Below are 18,493 nucleotides of genomic sequence, written 5' to 3' on the forward strand. Positions count from 1 at the left end.
TAGATCAGGTTGCTCAGAGCCACATCCAGCCTGGCCTTAAAAACTTCCACAGATGGGGCTTCAACCACCTCCCTGGGCAACCTGTTCCAGTGTCTCACCACCCTCATGGTAAAAAACTTCTTCCTAACATCCAATCTGAATCTACCCTTTTTTTTCCCCCCCATAGTCCTGTCACTACCTGACACCCTAAAAAGTCCCTCACCAGCTTTCGTGTAAGTCCCCTTAAGATACTGGAAGGCCACAATAAGGTCTCCTCAAAGCCTTCTCCTCTCCAGACTGAACAGCCCCAACTCTCTCAGTCTGTCCTCATAGCAGAGGTGCTCCAGCCCTCTGATCATCCTCCAACCCTTCTCTGGACACGTTCCAGCACATCCATATCCTTCTTGTAATAGGGGCTCCAGACCTGGACACAGAACTCCAGGTGGGGTCTCACCAGAGAGGAGCAGAGAGGGAGCTGGTTTTTGTTGGGTTTTTTTCCTGTTGTAGAGAACAGTACTTCAGTTACTGTTGCGTAACAAGTGATTTTTGTTTAACTGGCCTGTGGGGTTAACACTACAGCGTATGGGCGTACACAGTCCTTGTTTGAGGGTGTGTCCACACTGGTGTGAACTGAAGGTGTATGTGGCTATTATATTTATTACAAAATAAATAGTGACAGTCACAGGGATAATCACAGTGAAAAGCATATTTACAGGTAAGAGTTTTGGTGTAGTCTCAGTTATCTGAGTATGACCCTCATGGGCAAGGTCTCAGATTCTTCCCCCAGTATACTGTTTATAATCCTAACACCTAATTTAGGAACAGAAGTGTCATAGACTCCATCTGCAGTCGAAGGCAATTCAGTTTCTGTAAGTGCTACTAACTGGGCAGAGGCACCTCCTCTTCTCCACTGACTTACCCCTACAAGTACATGAAATAAATCTTAGATTAAGGCAGTAATTTGTAGCCCACTGTCAAACTCAGAAACAGTTGAAAGCATTTCCAGTGCAATATAATATATTGACATTTTGGAAAGCTACCTCTGACCATTGTTTCAGTTGGAGTTCGCGACTTAGTTTTGCAAGCTCTGTGTTTGCTTATGCAAGAACAAACAGGTCTGTGAAGAGGGCAGTGTGGGATACTGCTTCAGTATCTGAATTTCTGATGACTGCAGCTACCTGGTTCTCTCTGGCAGTTTTCTCATCCTCTTGGATCTCAGTTGTCTGCAAGTGCTTTTTCCAAAGTCTGCATGTTGTAATAGCTTTGCTTTAAGATTTTTCAGTTCAAAATCTTGAGTTACTGATGTGTTCTGTTATGGTTTAAGGGATGATTTCAAAACTGTATATAGAACATTATTTTTACTGTAGTCTAGGTGCTCATTTGTCAGAATGGACCAGCTGTTAAAGGCATACCTGTGGATCCTAGAGTGTTCCTCTGGCTGTATATCCACATGGGCTATTCATCAGTACAAAGGTGAATTTACTAGGAGACTTTTAGCATTGAGAATGATTTTATGAACAGATTGGCAGAATCTGTCTCTTACATTTTACTAACTGGCACAAGCAGTGGTGATAATATCATTTTAGAGATTAAGATGGAGCTGTATGGATTTTGGTCAGCAAAGAAGGGCAGAAATTACAGTTGGTGGGTAGAGGGAGGCAGGGCCACTATTTTATGTCAAGCATAAGTACCACCATTCACTCCAAAACAGAGTTTTGTAAGACAAGAGAGGAGGAGTGAAATATTTCACCTGCAGCTGCTGCTGGTCTGGAGATGGAATTTTTAATAGCTGAAAACCAAGTAATTGACTCATTTATAAAAAATTAATCATTCATGGGGGAACAGAGAGACTTTCTGTGTAAAAAAGGGAGTTCCAACAGTTGCCTTCCTTTGCCTGAACTGAAACTACAGGACACATTGGGTGAAATCACTACTTTAGACCTTGTTAGGACTGTTACCAGAAAGAGTAGAACCATGCATTGTATGGTACAGAAAACCTCATGTTTTGGAATATTTACATGCCTAAATGTCAGTGCTTTTAAAAGGATGAATTGAGGTTGCTCACCCAGTTTCTCCTACTGGAAGGAACACTTGTCCTGTCTCTGTAACCTCTACGATCAGACTCGTGGTGTCTGTTCAGAGGAAATGTTTTTGTTCAGTGAAGATCTAAATGCATATCAGGAAATCTGTGTAAAATGCCTTCTGCAGACAAGAATTTATGGTAACATTTCTAACACTGATACAGCAGAATGAAAATAATCCAAACAAGCACAAATTTAGATCCCTTGAATAAAAAATAACTAGTAATCCTACTTGTTTTTAACCTTACTTGTAATCTATTTTCTACTTTTACACAGCAACACTTTCTTCTTTGAGCAAACTTTCCACTCAAACCATTATGATACTTAAAACATCAAGTCTGTCTTCTTTCTCAGAAAGCTCCAGCCTTTCCATAGCTGAAGTAGTGAAGAACCCAGGTCCTCTATGGAGTCCATGAGACTACTGCCACTTAGTTTTCCACTGCGGCCACTATGGCCTCTGTCCTAAAACAGTCTGCTTAGGAAATATTTGGATTAAAATTACAGAAAAGCTTGGCTAGAATAAATAGTTGTAACCTCTTGTGCATTTGCTGTGGCATTCCTGACTTCCCACATGGAGCTGTGTACTAAATAAAATCAGTAATTTGGTGGCTGGTCCTAACTTCGGCTACTTGAAGCCGCTCTGTTGTTTTGTCACAGCTACGGCCCAGTTATCTCTCCTGATTTGTTGTGCTTGCTCAGTGACATTGAATCCCACATCATTTGAGGCAAGGCTTGGAGGAGTTGTTTTCCGTCTGCAGATGCCAGGCCACAGTAGTACCATGTTTCTTGCCCCATATCTGATTTTCCTGTGACTAAGCTGTGTCAGTCGCAGCACATACTGTAAAGGCTCCTGTTAGCTTATGTGGGTTGCTTTGGATTGTTTGATTTGTTTTCTTGTCCGTTTTAATGAGGAAAGTAAAATTCAAAAGCACGGCAGCCCCTGGGAGATATCCCAGCTGGAAGCTCTCATGGTAACTTGGCTCCAGCAAGGGTTCAGCCCTTCATGTTTGTGACTATAAATGTTCCAGCTTTGCATCTTCAGCCCAAAGCAGCCAAGGAGAACCTGTACCCTTGCTGTTTCCCTTCACCCTGCTTGTTTCACTTGGGAACACAATGAACTGTCAAAATTTCCTGCCCTGTTTCCACAGAATCCTTCCTTTTGCTTGAAAAAGGATTATTTATCTAAATCTACTAATCGCATAAATTGTCAGAACAATTGTTAAGCTTGATTTTAAGGTGGAGAGCAAAGAGATGTGAAGGTCAGGTGGCTGGTGAAAGTTGCCCTCAAAGTCTTCTGTGAAAGAAAAAGAGTCTGGTATGTTGCCATGAACAGCCCTTGCCTCTCAGAAATGAAAAGTCATGCAGCGTGGTGTACATCTGGTGCAGTCCCTATTTTTAGTATCTCTTTTGAGTGTACGTGGAGGTAATTAAAAGTAATAGGGAAGAATATAAAAGTTCTCCAGATAAGTGAGCCAAGAAAAAAAATGGAGGAAGGTAGGTGTGGTTGATTTAGCCCACCACCACTTCCTAACTAATCTTTCTTTAATGATGTGGAAAGAGACTAGGTGGCACCTGGTGAAATATTTTGAAATAACAGATTCATGAGGTAGAGCTACTTGATAACATCTTTGACTCATCAGAAACTTGCCTTCCCTGAGGGTAAAGTTAATAATCCTCGAATAGAAGGATTGTAGTGGCTTTTACCAAGTCTGCAGAGGTGCGGATTTTTTTTCTGCTTATAGATTCCTACAGTGCTAGAGAGAGCTCAAAATGTTATTATATATATATAAAAAAATGTGAAATGACACAAATAGCCAATCAGTAGAATCAGTAATTTTCCATAGGTCCTCAGGTTTGCTGTTTTAGTAAAGCCCATTCACATTTTCTTAGTTTGAAGAACATAGAGCTGGTAGCAAGTGTATCAATCATCATAGAATCAATAAGGTTGGAAAAGACTTCAAAGATCATCAAGTCCAACCTGTCACCCAAGACCTCATGACTACTAAACCATAGCACCAAGTGCCAAGTCCAATCCCCTCTTGAACACCTCCAGGGACGGTGACTCCACCACCTCCCTGGGCAGCACATTCCAACAGTTAACAACTCTCTCTGTGAAGAACTTTCTCCTCACCTCGAGCCTAAACTTTCCCTGGTGCAGGTTGAGACTGTGTCCTCATGTTCTGGTGCTGGTTGCCTGGGAGAAGAGACCAACCCCTCCTGACTACAACCTCCCTTCAGGTAGTTGTAGGGAGCAATATGGTCTTACCTGTATAGTCCCTGACTATTTCAGGTCACCTTTCAGTGTGTATAAAGCAGCCATCAGGTGCTTCAGTTGTTTTCATCTCCTTTAGAATGATACTCTTCCGAATACCTGAATGGTTCATCTCCAACTCTGTTGCTCATCAACAGCAGTCATTACTCCAGGGTGATTTCCTTTTATGAAATGGCTCTTTGGTGTGCAGATCATCTTCCTAGAGGTCCTTCTCTTCACTTGTTCCAGAGGGAATTCAGCTTTCTCAGATACAGTATTTTAGATGAACTTAGATCAAGTGCTTTGACTAATACCTCCCCAGCGTTCCCTCTCTTTACTGGAATTCCCTGGCCTGAATAGTGTACATACACATCTGAGTTGGCTAGTCTTCAGTTCTGTAGGAAGCATCAGCAGCACCATGAGAGGAAACTGGATTACCAGTAAAATGAAAGTAGAAGCTGCATGTAGCTGGGCCATAGAGCAGTTGGGGCAGAGAAAGCAACAGTAGCAGTGAACTTTATTTGAGATACATTTAGCCATACATACCTGGTGTCTCCCAGCTTCATAATATATCAGTTCCCTACTAATGCTTTCCTAATTTTGTCCCAAGAGCATAATAAAATATTTTAAGACTGTTTCCAATAGGAATCTTGTAAAGATCACACAATAATTGTGCCCAAGAAAAAGTTTTGTATTAGTGCACCTTGAGATCTTCTTTCTTTTAGTCTTTTCCAGCTTTGGGTTTTGTACTCATCTTTTGCCTTCTCCAACATGTTTACCAAAACCCATATGGTTGAAATCCACTGCAGTAATGATTTTTTCCTCTTGTCTAACAATTAGCTGCTTTGTTTGAGATTATTAAGTATGAGCTTTTATCTCATGTGGTCTACTTTCGGTCAGTGCACACATTGTGTTTTCTTCTCTGTTCCCGTTTTCTACTTTAGTGTTCTTTTCCTCAAAGTGTGGGGTCATAATATTAACATCAGAGTTAGGCTTTTTTTCAGTATATAAACATACATGATTTTGTTATTCTTTAGGACTATGGTACCTCTTTTGATTTGATAGGTAAATTATTTCATGTCCAGAAAGAAAATCAGCCTTTCTGGGTTTATGGTATGATGTGTCTTGGGTTTGTTTCTAATTTTTGAAGTTTGAGTTTCCTTAGGGTTTGGGTTTTTTTGTCCAAAGTATCTGTTGATTTAGTCACAAATGACATGTTTATCACTGTGTTAATGCAGGGGATTCTTTGCAGTTTCCTGTTAATTCATTGGTGCACGCAGAAAAGTAAAAGTCTCAATCAAGGCATGCTCTGCTCTGAATTTACACCCATTCTTAGTTTGCTGATGCTTGTATTAGTGACAAGTTCAAGCTTGCCTGCTTTTTTTGGGGATTTATAAAGTGTGTACCATACACTTGCCTTTCTTATTCTTTCTGCATGAATCAGCCAATCTGATGGGTCTACCAGTGGCAGAGAGCAGTGCTTATAAGTCCGAGTGCTGCCTTGCTAGCTCTGACTCATGGGTGCTGATGAATCTTTCTTTGGTGTTGTACAAACTCCCTGGCTATTTGCTCCACCTTTCTGCCCTGTAACAGAAGGATCACAGGGGATAGGTTTATATACCTCCATTGCCACAAGTTGCACGTGATTTTAAACTGCTGATAAAGGTAGACCCATAGTATTATCATACCTTTGAAGTACAACAGCTGAATTGCTGGCAGAGATTCGCACCTCCTGGCCTTGCTCTCAGGAGAGGTAGGTGGGGTCAGTGAACAGCTTTGAGTTTTTTTGGGCTGGTTCCGTAGAGCGAGGGGTTGACAAGCAGGAGCTGAGTACAGGGAACACGTGTTCCATCTCTGGAAACAAAAAGCAAAGTGAAAGTAAGGATGAGAGAAAACAGATTAATATTTAAACTAAAAAACTACTGTGTTTGAAATATCTTGAGCGCACACGCCTGTGTCTTTCATACCTGTAAGGACCCCTAGAGGACACAGAAGTGTTTCTCCACCTCAGATGTGTAACTTAATATTTCTACTTGGCATTTTTCCCTTGAACACAGTCATTAAGCACTTTTGAAGTGAATATTAGGTCAAAAAAAACCCCAAAACCCTGGTATCTAACAAGGTCCTTCTTTTATGCAAGATGTTTGCTTAGTTTCAAACAGAAGCAGTAGAAGCTAGCACTAGTAGCCAAAAATTAAATTATCTTTATTTAGATGAAACAGATGCTATATTTGTTTGCCAGAGGAAGCACATTTCAAACTAATTAATAATTAATAATATTATTACAACTTCAAGAGGCCTACCGTGCAAGCTGTCTGAGGAAGTGCAGTGGGCATGATTTCAACACAATGGCCTGTGTTTGTGTAGAGGAGGAACTGATGTTGTGAAAAGCTGGCTTACTCTAACCTGAGCCTCCAAAAAGCTCCAAATTTCAGCTTACTTAAGAGTTTTTAATAGTTTTATCTTGTTATTTGCCTATAATGAAATGATTAAATGAATACACAAGGTATTCAAAGTCATGGAAACATAAAAATGGCATTTGCTTCTCACTGCTTTCAGTATGCTTGGAGAGGTTTTGTGACTCACTCATTCTGAGCATTTTTTATTGGTTTTGGTTTTTTTTTCCTATTTCATCAATACTACATAATAAGTCAGGTATTAATCAATGTGAATCAAACAATTGTATTAATTCTCAGTATTGTATTTTCACTTTGTGACATTTAAATGTGCGTCCTAAAAGCTCTGGAATAATGTTTGTCAGAGAACATCAGATTTCACTCGCATAAAGCAGCTTTGATGTTTGAGGAGAAGGCTGACATTTTCCAGAGTGCTCAAAGTGCTGAAAGTAAACCAAAAACAAACAAGCAAGCAAGCAAACAAATCAACACCTTAAAAATCTCCTTATTTTGTTTGGGGGTTTTTCAGCGTGCTATTGAGACCAGTCCTACAGCTTTGGTGTGCAGTTCACCTGTGAACCTAGTCCAAGGTTGAGACCTTTGTGATGCCATTACAATTATAATCCAACTGGGTTTGTCTGGGAGGTACAAAATGGACCTCTGCACTACTCCTGAAGCAGTGAGAGTTTTCTTACTGGGGAAGAAGCTGTTCAAGAAGATAAACACAAGGGGGTTTTTTATCTGTCTTCTGATAAGAGGATCAGCTGTACTGCTTTACTCAATTACTTGGGGATGTCATGGGAGATGATTTTTTGGACCTTAGTTTTCCCACTGGACGAGTGTAACGTCATGGCTTTGGACAGAAAATAGATCTAGATCTAAACAGCAGAGAAAGGCAGCTGCCCTTCTAACATCTCAGGGGATTTTTGTGTTTTGCAGGAGATGCACGGGTGAGAGGTCAGACAGGGGTTCTCTCCGAGCGCCGTGGCTCCTACCCATTTATAGACTTCCGTCTTCTTAACAGTAAGTGCAACCCTCTCTTCAGGTCTATATTAAAAAAGAAAGCAAAAAGAAAAAGAAAAAAAAAGGTATACAAACCAACATACCTCATTTGATGCATATCTGTAGCTCAGCTGTCTTCCCACAGCCAGCATTAATAATTCTATTATTCCCACCCAGTGTTTGACTGTGAAATGTTTTGATTGTATGAATGCTGTCCATAATGCTGAGTCTGTCAAGTAAATGCAGTCGTATTATGGGGTATGCTGGGGGGGGGGGGGAGGGGGGAAACAGGGTGCTTCAGAATTAAAAAGATAAATCTCTGTGTCCTTTAGCCTCTTAGCCAACAGTTGGAACAGATTTATGTGCGTCTGTTATCCGGTCATATAGAATTGGCACAGAAGGGGAGCATGTGACAGCACTGACCAGTGGTTTACAATAACATTAATTTTTCCGACAATTAGAACCCAATCCAAAGCCCCATGGAGTCTTCTCATTGACGTCAATGGATTTTGGGTCAGGCCAGCAGTGAACATCTGTTAAAAATAATCTTAACCTCATTTTGATTGAAGTTATTTTGCTACTGTTGTAAATAAAAGAGAGCAAATCTAAAAGAAAAAAAAAGAAGAATAATAATAATAATAATAAATGGAGAGACCCTGTAGTGTTTGGTTTTTTTTTCACCTGATGGATTCTCTGTACTTAATGCAGACCCATTGGCCAGTGTGTAAAAAATAGAATAAAAAAGCACCAGAGAATGCTTAGTTTTGGGCCCTGTAATGTTCAGTCTGGATGCTGTGTTAACTCCAGTGTTCAGACACAAGTAGGTCTCTGCTGTGTGCCCCTGTGTGCGGCACAGACCACTCCATGTAAGTTTTGAAGCAGAAGACACCGCTGTCTTCATCAAAACAGACTGAAAGTCTGTTTGTTTAGCCGCGACACTTTGAAGCTTCTAGCAATTGTGCTTTTCATTAAAAAGCTGTCATCAAACCAAAATTTTACGTCTCTTTTTTTGTAACTGCTTGCCCAAGTGCCTAGGAAAGGGAAGTAGGTGGCAAGGGGGAGGGAAGAAGCCCAGCCACAAAGGGTGAGATCTGACTGAGAGCTGGGGAAGAAGGAAGGGGCTAATAGGAAGGGGAGGATTTGGGCTCTGATGGGCTGCTTTTGCCCAGGCTGGCAAATTAACTGCAGCCTGGCAAAGTGCTTGCTTTCAGTCTTACTGATAAAAGGTATTTTCTAGGTCCTGAGTCCATCGGAGTGCTTGCTATGGCTGAGGTAGCAAGACATAAGGGGTAAGATGGGTCCAGCAGTCTTCTCAGGACAAAGGGAATAATACACTGGTTGGGCAGAGCTCTAAGGATAATTTAGTTTTGGCTTGCCAATGAAAGCACCGAAGAAAAGCTTGGTTTAGGCTAGCTGGAAATGTTACTTTTCATGCCCTTATAAAGCCAAAGAGAAAACACAACGCTTATATTCATGTATGAAGTAGAAGTGAATATATATTCATATTCAAGTATGACTAAATTAATTATTTCCTTTTGAATACATACATGTCATTTAAAATTCTCTTCATGTATTCTTTCCTCTCCCTGGTTGAAGAAACAAAAAACTTTTTTTTTTTTGGTGATAGGGCTTTCACTTTTATCCCCTGTAGATGAATCCTGCCATCCTTCAGATCCTGCCAGCTTCTGAAAAGTGCTGGCACTGCCTGTGGGCTGTTTAGGGAGAGATCCATGGCAAGAGATGTACCAGTGAATACTCAGCCTTTGATCATATAAGGATCAGGGCACTCTGCATAACCCTTCTTCTGTAACTGCTGAGCTTAAAAGCGATGCCTCTCTCTGCTTGCACCTCTGGTCCCACTGAGTTTTATGTTCCTGTGCTCTCTGTCCCAAGGACTTCTGACTTAATATTTCCTTTTACTGCTATTCCATAATCTGAAAGAAATATGACTGATTGTGCTGTCTGTGCAAGGAAAACCTTATTGCTCTCTACAACTACCTTAAGGGAGATTGTAGACAGGCAGAGGTTGGTCTCTTCTCCCAGGCAGCCACTACCAGAACAAGAGGACACAGTCTCAAGCTGTGCTGGGGGAGGTTTAGACTGGAGGTTAGGAAGAAGTTCTATACAGAGAGAGTGATTGCCCATAGGAATGGGCTGCCTGGGGAGGTGGTGGAGTCACCATCATTGGAGGTGTTCAGGAGGAGGCTTGATAGGGTGCTTGGTGCCATGGTTTAGTTGATTAGGTGGGTTGGATTAGTTGATACGTTGGACACAATGATCTTAAAGGTCTCTTCCAACCTCGTTTATTCTATTCTAAAAGCAATGATCCTGATTTGGGATTTCCCATTGGTTCCAGGTTTTTATATATTTCCTACTTTCTGCCTAGGGAGTTGTCTTTGCTTTATTTTTCAATGCCAATTAAAGTGTAATTTCTAGGTATTTGACTACTAATTTTGTAGATGGCAAATGTATTTGGCCTCACTCACTTAGGGACCTAGAGATAGATGAAGATGCTCAGTGTCAGAGCATGCAGTTTGCCAGGAAGTAAACAGACTTTTATATTACTTGTTCATATACATGTATCTTTCAAATCCATTTCTGTTGTACATGCCATATAAGCAGCAAAAGCCATGGTGCTGCACATTGTACCAAAAAGAAACATATATAAATGTCACTACTACAAAGGTTTCTGAAAAGTGCCTAACTAACAGAGTGAAATCTTGGCACCATGTTATATTTGTTTAGGGGCAATAACTGGCAGCAGCAACTGTATACTGAAAGCTGTTACGGAAAGGGAGGGACGAGACAGAAATATTTGTGCTAAATATCCTCAGAAGGTGTTAAAAAATGCAGCATAAACATTACTCCAGCTTCTCACTAATTCAGAGGAACTAATCTTAGAGATTGTTCCCTCTACCATCTGAATACTATTCCAAACCCCTTGTTTTAAAGTAAGGGAAGACACTGAACTCATTCTTGAACAGAGTTGGCATTGCTTTTGAAAACTGACATCAAAAGCAAAAAATCAGAGCATTGCTATTTAATGTTAGATCCAAAGGTTACTTAAATGTACCTTTTTTAGCATACTTAAAGATTCAGTAGAACTAGTGGACATTCTGTGGCTATTAAGGGTTAACTCTGAGTAGACTACATCTTTTGATGTTTTGTTTTGGTTTTTTCTGGAGTCCTGCAGTAAAGTTGCCATGTAACTTCAGACACCATTAAGGCTTTTTGGATAGGAAACCTTCCTGCACTCTGAAAACGGGATCTTCTGTAGCTCCAGTCAAAGCCAACTACATGGAAGTTGACTTCTTGCTGTTTGAGCTAATGTCCGTGATGCCATCTGCTCTTTCTTCTGGTACCTCTCTGAAACATACAGAAAGTTAGTGAGTGTTATTTCACCTTATCAGTGTCAGGCTGTCAGGACAGTCAGGATTTTGCTAGACCTATCTGGAAGAGATACAAGGCTTTAGCATCTTCCTGTCTTTGACTAGTTTCAAGCGTTCCTTGAGGTGGAGTTGCACTGGTGAGTTTTGGGACATTTAAGATGACCCTGAAGTACAAACCTGGTGGTTTGCCTCACAAAGAATTCCTCAGTTCTGCATTGCAAAGAGCATGCCTTTGCCCTAACCTCTTCAATCCATCCCGGCAAATTGTGGAGACCTGCATGGCCAACCAGATACTTGTTTGTGTGGAGCCATAAGCTCAAAGGGAAGGTATGTAGGAGATCCTCTCCCCAAGGAAGCTGGGTCAGCCAACACTAATTAGCTAGCTCAGTGCGAAGACCCTCCAGGAGGCAAGTGGAACATCCCTTTTTCCATCCTGTCTTAATTAGGAGAGGGAACCACCTGCTCCAGATGACCACAGTATACCTCAGGAAAAAAACATAAGCTGGACATGGTAGACTTGAGTATCCTCATTCACTAGAATGCTTATAAATATTCAGATTTAGAAACTCCTAAATTGAAAGTGACAAGTTCTGCACAGCTCTGTAAGTTTACAGTAACACTGGGAGAGGGTTTATTTCTCCATGCACATTAGGCATTCCTTAAAATGCAACCAGTGGAAGAGAAAAAGGCTTAGCACTAGAAACTTGTTTTCCAGAAGGGGTGATGGGATGGAATAGGCAAGTTTGAGGTGCCATCAAGCATCCAAATAAAATGTATAAATGATGTAAGAATGATTCCAAAACAAACCTTACAAATTTTAGGAAAGTTGGACTCTGATCTTGCTACCTCCAGCTTGTAAGTGAACCTAACGTGGGTTAAAATGAATGATGGCAGTTTATTGGCACTGCTGCAGTTCTGTGGATTAAATTAACCTTCTGGGGTTTTATGGGGGTTTGGGTTGGCTTTTTTGTTGTTGTTTAGTTTTTGGTGTTTGGGTTTGGTTTTTGTACTCACAGGACAGAAAAGGAGCTAAACTGAATATTTTCAGGGTTAGAAACACTTCCTAAGTGAAAATAACTTAATCCAATTTCCCATTTAGCAAAGCATAGTTTGGATTTGAGAAATAAAGGACTGTAGGCTAAGGCAGCAACAATTTGGTTCACTGATTGACAAAGTTGCTCAGTGTGTCATTGAATCAGATCCTGTCAGTGACTAATATGCATTGGTTAAAATTAATTTCATTCTCTCACAATGAGTTGTGCTGGTGACCATGATGGTACATTCCTTCATTAACCAAAAGATTGAGGGGTTCAGGGAGTTCCTTGTGATAAATCTAGAACTGTAGGTATGCATGCAGCAATAACCAAGCCCTCACCCAGCACCAGTTATGTTAGATACTTTGCTTTATTGTCAGATAAAATTAAGTGAAGTAACATTTTTTTTTTTACACCTGAGATGAGTAACTTTTTGTTCACAGATTTGCTCATCAAGCTTTAGATCAGAAGACAAAGAGATTCTTAAACAGTGATTCTCCACTTCCCATCTTGTTTTCTCTGGATTGATTTTTTTGCTTGCGAATGACAAAATTACTAGCCTCTAATTGATTGTATTTAAATATGTCTGTCATGGAGTAATATAATTAAAATTGTTTCTGCTTGCAGTTTTAACTTTTCCTGAAAAGGGAAAGGGGCACTTTGATTGTCACATTCATACCATTGCTTTCATTATCTAGCACCCACTTGGTTTGAGAGTAAACCATAGAATAAACCAGGTTGGAAGAGACCTTCAAGATCATCGCGTCCAACCCATCAACCAATCCAACCCACCTAAACAACTAAACAATGGCACCAAGCACTCCATATACAATATCTCAGTGTCTGATAGAATTCACAGTATCACAGTATAACTAAGGTTGGAAGAGACCTCGAGGATCACTGAGTCCAACCTATCAACACAGACCCCGTGACTAGACCATGGCACCAAGTGCCACGTCCAATCTCCTATTATCTCCTAACATCTCCTATTAAAGTGATGAGTTAGGCTGGTGAGGCGTTGGAACAGGTTGCCCAGGGATGCTGTAGATGCTCTCTCCCTGGAGGTGTTCAAGGCTAGGTTGGATGAGGCCTTGAGCACCCTGGTGTGGTGGGAGGTGTCCCTGCCCCTTTTTTGGGGGGGGGGGGGGAAGCTGGAACTGGATGATCTTTATGGTTCCCTCCAAGCTAAACCATTCTATGAATTCCATGTGCTTAATCCAGGACTGAATGTGGCAGATTCAGGATGCCTTTTCTGTGACAGGGATGTCACTCCTTTTGTGGTGTTCACTTCTCTATGTATTGGTCTAGGAGTGATAATAAGGAAAGGCATAAGATCTTGTATGTGAAGTCTCTGTACCAAAACAGTGTTGTCCAAATGGATTTCTGTTTCCTTACATTGTGCATAACAGGAACATAAAATGGGATCTGAGAATATCTATGAAGCCAAAGATCTTGGTATTGTCATGCCGAATTTGAGACTAAAAGAGTTTCACCTTCTTTAAGCTTAGCTTAGCAAATTAAGTTAGTACCAAATGGTGATAAACAGTGATATTAGGTATCATTCAGTCTCTCTCCTTGATTTGCTGCCTGATTTGATTCAAGCAAAATACTCTGGGGTTTGGTTTGTTTGCAAATGAAGTGATGCTTTGCAGGCATGTGATGAATTAGGTGCTACAGAAAGTGTTGTCAGAGTTAGTAAGGGAAGATATGAAGTCATGAAAAGGTCTCCATCTCAAAGAACATCTGTAGATGTTTGACTCTGGTTTCTGCCTGTCTCCAGAAGGGTCTGTTTGCAAAATTTGCATTCATTTTTTTGGTTTTTGGATTTTGAACACTCCAGGGCTTCCAGGTAGGGCCCATCTCCAGGGAAAATAAAACTTAACCACAACCACCAGCCCAAAACTGAACCATCAAGTAACCTGAACCCAAATGAATGAGATTAAAAAGAGTTTGGTTAACTGTCATGTTTTGTTGCCTTTGGCTAGAAAAAAGAATTAGGGGTGAGAGATGCCTTTTTAGATATTTCTGACCCAGGTTATATTAGGACACTAAAAGTCTTGTGAGGAAATTTCAAGGGCTGATTGGATTACTTGGATCCCAACCCAGCCTTGTGGCAATGAGTCCAAAGTTCCAGATGGTTATTAAATTAGAAAGGGAAAGATCTCATGAGGCCTGTATCATTTCTACATAATACCTCCCTTAGTTCCTCGTGGATAACCGTGTCCAAAAGATACTCATCAACATCCTGAAGGCACACAGGCTTTTTAATCTGCTTAGCTTGTGTCTGGTTTGAATGGGAAGAACATTTCCAGAACTGAAATAAGCCTATGGCCTTGCTTGTTACCTAGTCAGGGAAGAGGAATTCTCTTAATAGTTCTTCAGCACAAAGATTGTTCTGTTTTCTAGGAAGACTTCACTGTATTCACAAACTCTTGCTGTCACTGGAAGGCAGTCTGGTTCCCCCTTTTCATCAAATCATAGCAAGGGTTTCTTTGTTCTGAGTGTTGTTTCTATTTTAAGTGTTTTTAAGAGTTGTTACCTGCAAAATTTTATAACAAGGTAGATTGAAAATTAAATTTTACTTTCTGCCTTCATGCTTCTTGTTTAGCTTTTGTGCTACATTTGTGGAAAATGAAAGGCAGAATGTAAACCTGATTGATGCACGTGCTCTCATGCGCTAACAAAATGTGTTTGGGGTTATGAATGCTTCAGGAGAACTCATGAAAGCAAGCAGAGAAAGCAAAAAAGAACCCTAGATGTGCCTCACACACAAAGTCTTAGTGAACACTGACACAATTAGACAGGTTTGTAACTTTTCTCTTTGTTTTTTAAATACAGATTTGGGATTGAGTTCAACTGAGAATGTTCCTGTAAAAGTTTCAAAATGATGTGTGACCCATTCTGTCACCCCACCTTCTTTTCCCTGATTAGAAAAGGGAAAGGGTGTACCGAAGATAACAGTGAGGACACTTTCCAAATGACCAGAGGAAAAGAAGAAACAGGGAGAAGGGATAATTAAGATGATAAATGAAAGTGGGGTTTGCTGTTATTACAGCTTATGTTGCTTTTTCTCAAGGGGAGGGAAGGGGGAGGGGATGTACCATTTCCTGTTGGAGAAACTATAATCAGCTATAGAAAATTTGCAGGTTTAGGGGGGAAAAAACGGTCCTGACTTCTACAGTACAAAGACTGAAGTGGCAAAGTGAAAGTGCATATTGAAATGATAACGACTTTGTGGCAAAATTGAACGCAGGCTGTTTCCTAGGAGCTTGCAAGAGGCTTAATACAAGATGGCAAGGTGTTTGTTTGCATAAAGATGATTGATGGCTTCAGTGAAGGCTGCAAATCTTAAAGAGAAACCCATCTAAATTAATCCTTCATTTGGATTTAATCAATTCCTCTTCCTGTTATTGAGGCTAGTATGCTGTTACCTAAGTGGTCTTTGAAACCGTTGTTTCTCCACAACTTGGTGTGGTGGGCTAATTTGGTATCTGGTATGGGAAATCTGCATAATATTTAGGTTTTGTAGTCTCCTTTAAAACAGCATCCAAAGGAATGTGTTGTGTAACAAGAGCAGGAAACAGCATTGTGTTCTTTCTGTGTTGAAGTGTTCTTCAATATACCAACAATTCTGCAGCAACTTCGTGATTTGGAAGGTGAGCTGTTACAAGCTACCATCACCTCAAGTGATGTTCAAAGAGGAACCTCTACATCAAGGCAACCTAGAAAACTGGGCTCCCAAAACCTCTCCCATTTTGTTAACTGCATTATCCCAAGCAGCGATTTAGGCTGGGCAGTGACTGGCTTGGGAGCAGCCCTGAAGAAAAGGATTTGTGGGTGCTGGTGGATGAGAAACTCAACATGAGCCAGCAGTGTGCACTTGCAGCCCAGAAAGCCAATCACATCCTGGGCTTCATCAAAAGAAGCACAGATGCAGGTCAAGGGAGGTGATTCTCCTCCTCTACTCCACTCTGGTGAGACCCCACCTGGAGTACTGCATCTAATTCTGGAGCTCCTATTACAGGAAGGATCTGGACATGCTGTAGCGTGTCCAGAGAAAGGCCATGAGTATGATTAGAGGGCTGGAGCACCTCTCCTATGAGGACAGACTGAGGGAGTTGGGGCTGTTCAGTCTGGAGAAGAGAAGGCTCCAAGAAGGCCTTATTGTAACCTTCCAGTATCTGAAGGGGGCCTTCAGAAAAGCTGGTGAGGGACTTTGTAGGGTGTCAGGGAGTGATAGGACTAGGGGGAACGGAAAAAAAATATAAATGGGTAGATTCAGATTGAATGTTAGGAAGAAGTTTTTTACCATGAGGGTGGTGAGACACTGGAACAGGTTGCCCAGGGAGGTGGTAGAAGCCCCATCTTGTTTGTCTCTTTTTTACTCCTGCTGTAGGTGACTGAGAAATGGAACTGGGATACTCATCTGAGCTTCTTGGGCCTTCTATACTAGTCTGAAAGCTCTGAAGTAGCAATCCTTTTACACAGGTTTCTGGATCTTTGTGTGCTTTCTCAGGCCCTTCTTCAAAACTATAGCTTCCTTTCCAAAGGGAAAACAGTGCAGAGAGGTTATCTATCCTTCTAGTTTACCAGGACCTTCTCCAAAATTCAAATTTGGAATATAAACTTGAAGTTAATTTTTTCATTACCTGTACTAGCTCAGCTATCACTGCTTATGCTGCTGTTGCCTTTTGGATGATATGATAAATCCATCAAGTAAGAAGATACTAAGAAGGCAGAACACTTCTTTTTAGCAGTGCTATATACTCTTCTTTATAAGAAAAAATTAGCTACCAAGTCATGCAATCAATGTGCTAAACAAGACTTCAGTAAAGGTGGTTTAAATGCCTGGCATAATTTGATGCACAGCAATATGGACAAACATGAATTCACAGAATCACAGAATGGTTAGGGCTGGAAGGGACCTCAAAGATCATCTGGTTCCAACCCCCCTGCCATGAGCAGGGACACCTCACACTAGATCAGGTTGCTCAGAGCCACATCCAGCCTGGCCTTAAAAACTTCCACCGATGGGGCTTCTACCACCTCCCTGGGCAACCTGTTCCAGTGTCTCACCACCCTCATGGTAAAAAACTTCTTCCTAACATCCAGTCTCAATCCACCCATTTTTTTTTCCCATTCCCCCTGGTCCTATCACTACCTGACACCCTAAAATGTCTCTCACCAGCTTTCCCATAGGCCCCTTTCACATACTGGAAAGCCACAATAAGGTCTCCTCGAAAGCCACAATAGGATCTCCTCAGAACCTTCTCCTTTCTAGACTAAACAACCCCAACTCTCTCAGTCTGTCCTCATAGGAGAGGTGCTTCAGCCCCCTAATCACCCTCATGTCCCTTCTCTGGACATGCTCCAACATGTCCAGGTCCTTCCTGTAATAGGGAGTCCAGAATTGGATGCAGTACTCCAGGTGGGGTCTCACCAGAGTGGAGTAGAGGAGGAGAATCACCTCCCTTGACCTGCATCTGTGCTTCTTTTGATGAAGCCCAGGATGTGATTGGCTTTCTGGGCTGCAGGTGCACCCTGATGGCTCATGTTGAGCTTCTCATCCACCAGCACCCACAAATCCTTTTCTTCAGGGCTGTTCCCAAGCCAGTCACTGCCCAGGCTATATCAGTGGTTGGGATTGCCCCGACTCAGATGCAGGACCTTGCACTTGGTCTTGTTGAATTTTATGAGGTTGGCATGGGCTCCTCTCCAGCCTGTCAACATCCCTCTGGATGGAATCTCTTCCCTCCTTATTCCTCATAAGTTAATTATACATCTCATGAGCTCTCAAAAATGGCCTAATTTGCTGCCAAGCCAGGAACCAGTGCAATAAATTGCATACATAACATACAGGACCAGAGAGAAATTGTTTTCCCAAGTCTTTGCTGTTTGCAAACTGTCTGTGCAGTAAATGTACATCTGGTCCCCTTGCTTTATCTTCTCTATATTCCAGCACTTTTCTACCAATCCTGCTGGGCTCTGCTAGCATATAGTTGCTGAGTACACAATGTCTTTGCATCCTTGTAAGAGAGCAAAGGGTAAACCATATGAGTCAAAGGCAGGTGCTTGAGGACTTGATGTATTCTGCATCTTTCTGAACGAGTTGGCTTTTGAAAATTAATGCACCTGTTTTTCTCCACTCATGCTGCTGAGTGACCTGTTTTACTGCAGATTGTTGTGCAATAACGTTATTTAAAAATTTAAAAAGTGGTAGTGTGTTCAGGAAAACTCAGAGCCCTTATTTGAATGCATAACCAGGCTTGTTTACTTTGAAAGAACAACCACCACTTAATGAATGTCTAGTGCAGACTTAAATGCATCCTTGTCTGAATTTTATTTATGTGATCATTTCGGG

The 18,493-nt window shown here is 41.3% G+C and overlaps 1 protein-coding gene across 3 annotated transcripts in view; it reads left to right on the plus strand.

Moving 5' to 3' along the window:
• PDE7B (phosphodiesterase 7B) overlaps positions 1-18,493 on the plus strand; it is a 219,955-nt gene that overhangs the window by 155,021 nt on the left and 46,441 nt on the right. For all 3 annotated transcript variants that reach the window (XM_068150028.1, XM_068150022.1, XM_068150038.1), the window contains one exon: positions 7,647-7,730. In XM_068150028.1, the coding sequence (XP_068006129.1) occupies positions 7,647-7,730 (84 nt within the window). The remainder of the gene's footprint in view (positions 1-7,646; positions 7,731-18,493) is intronic.

This window comes from Melanerpes formicivorus, unplaced genomic scaffold (assembly GCF_026170545.1).
Source record: "Melanerpes formicivorus ecotype bairdi unplaced genomic scaffold, bMelFor1.0.p_v2 SCAF_2, whole genome shotgun sequence".
Taxonomy (NCBI): domain Eukaryota; kingdom Metazoa; phylum Chordata; class Aves; order Piciformes; family Picidae; genus Melanerpes; species Melanerpes formicivorus.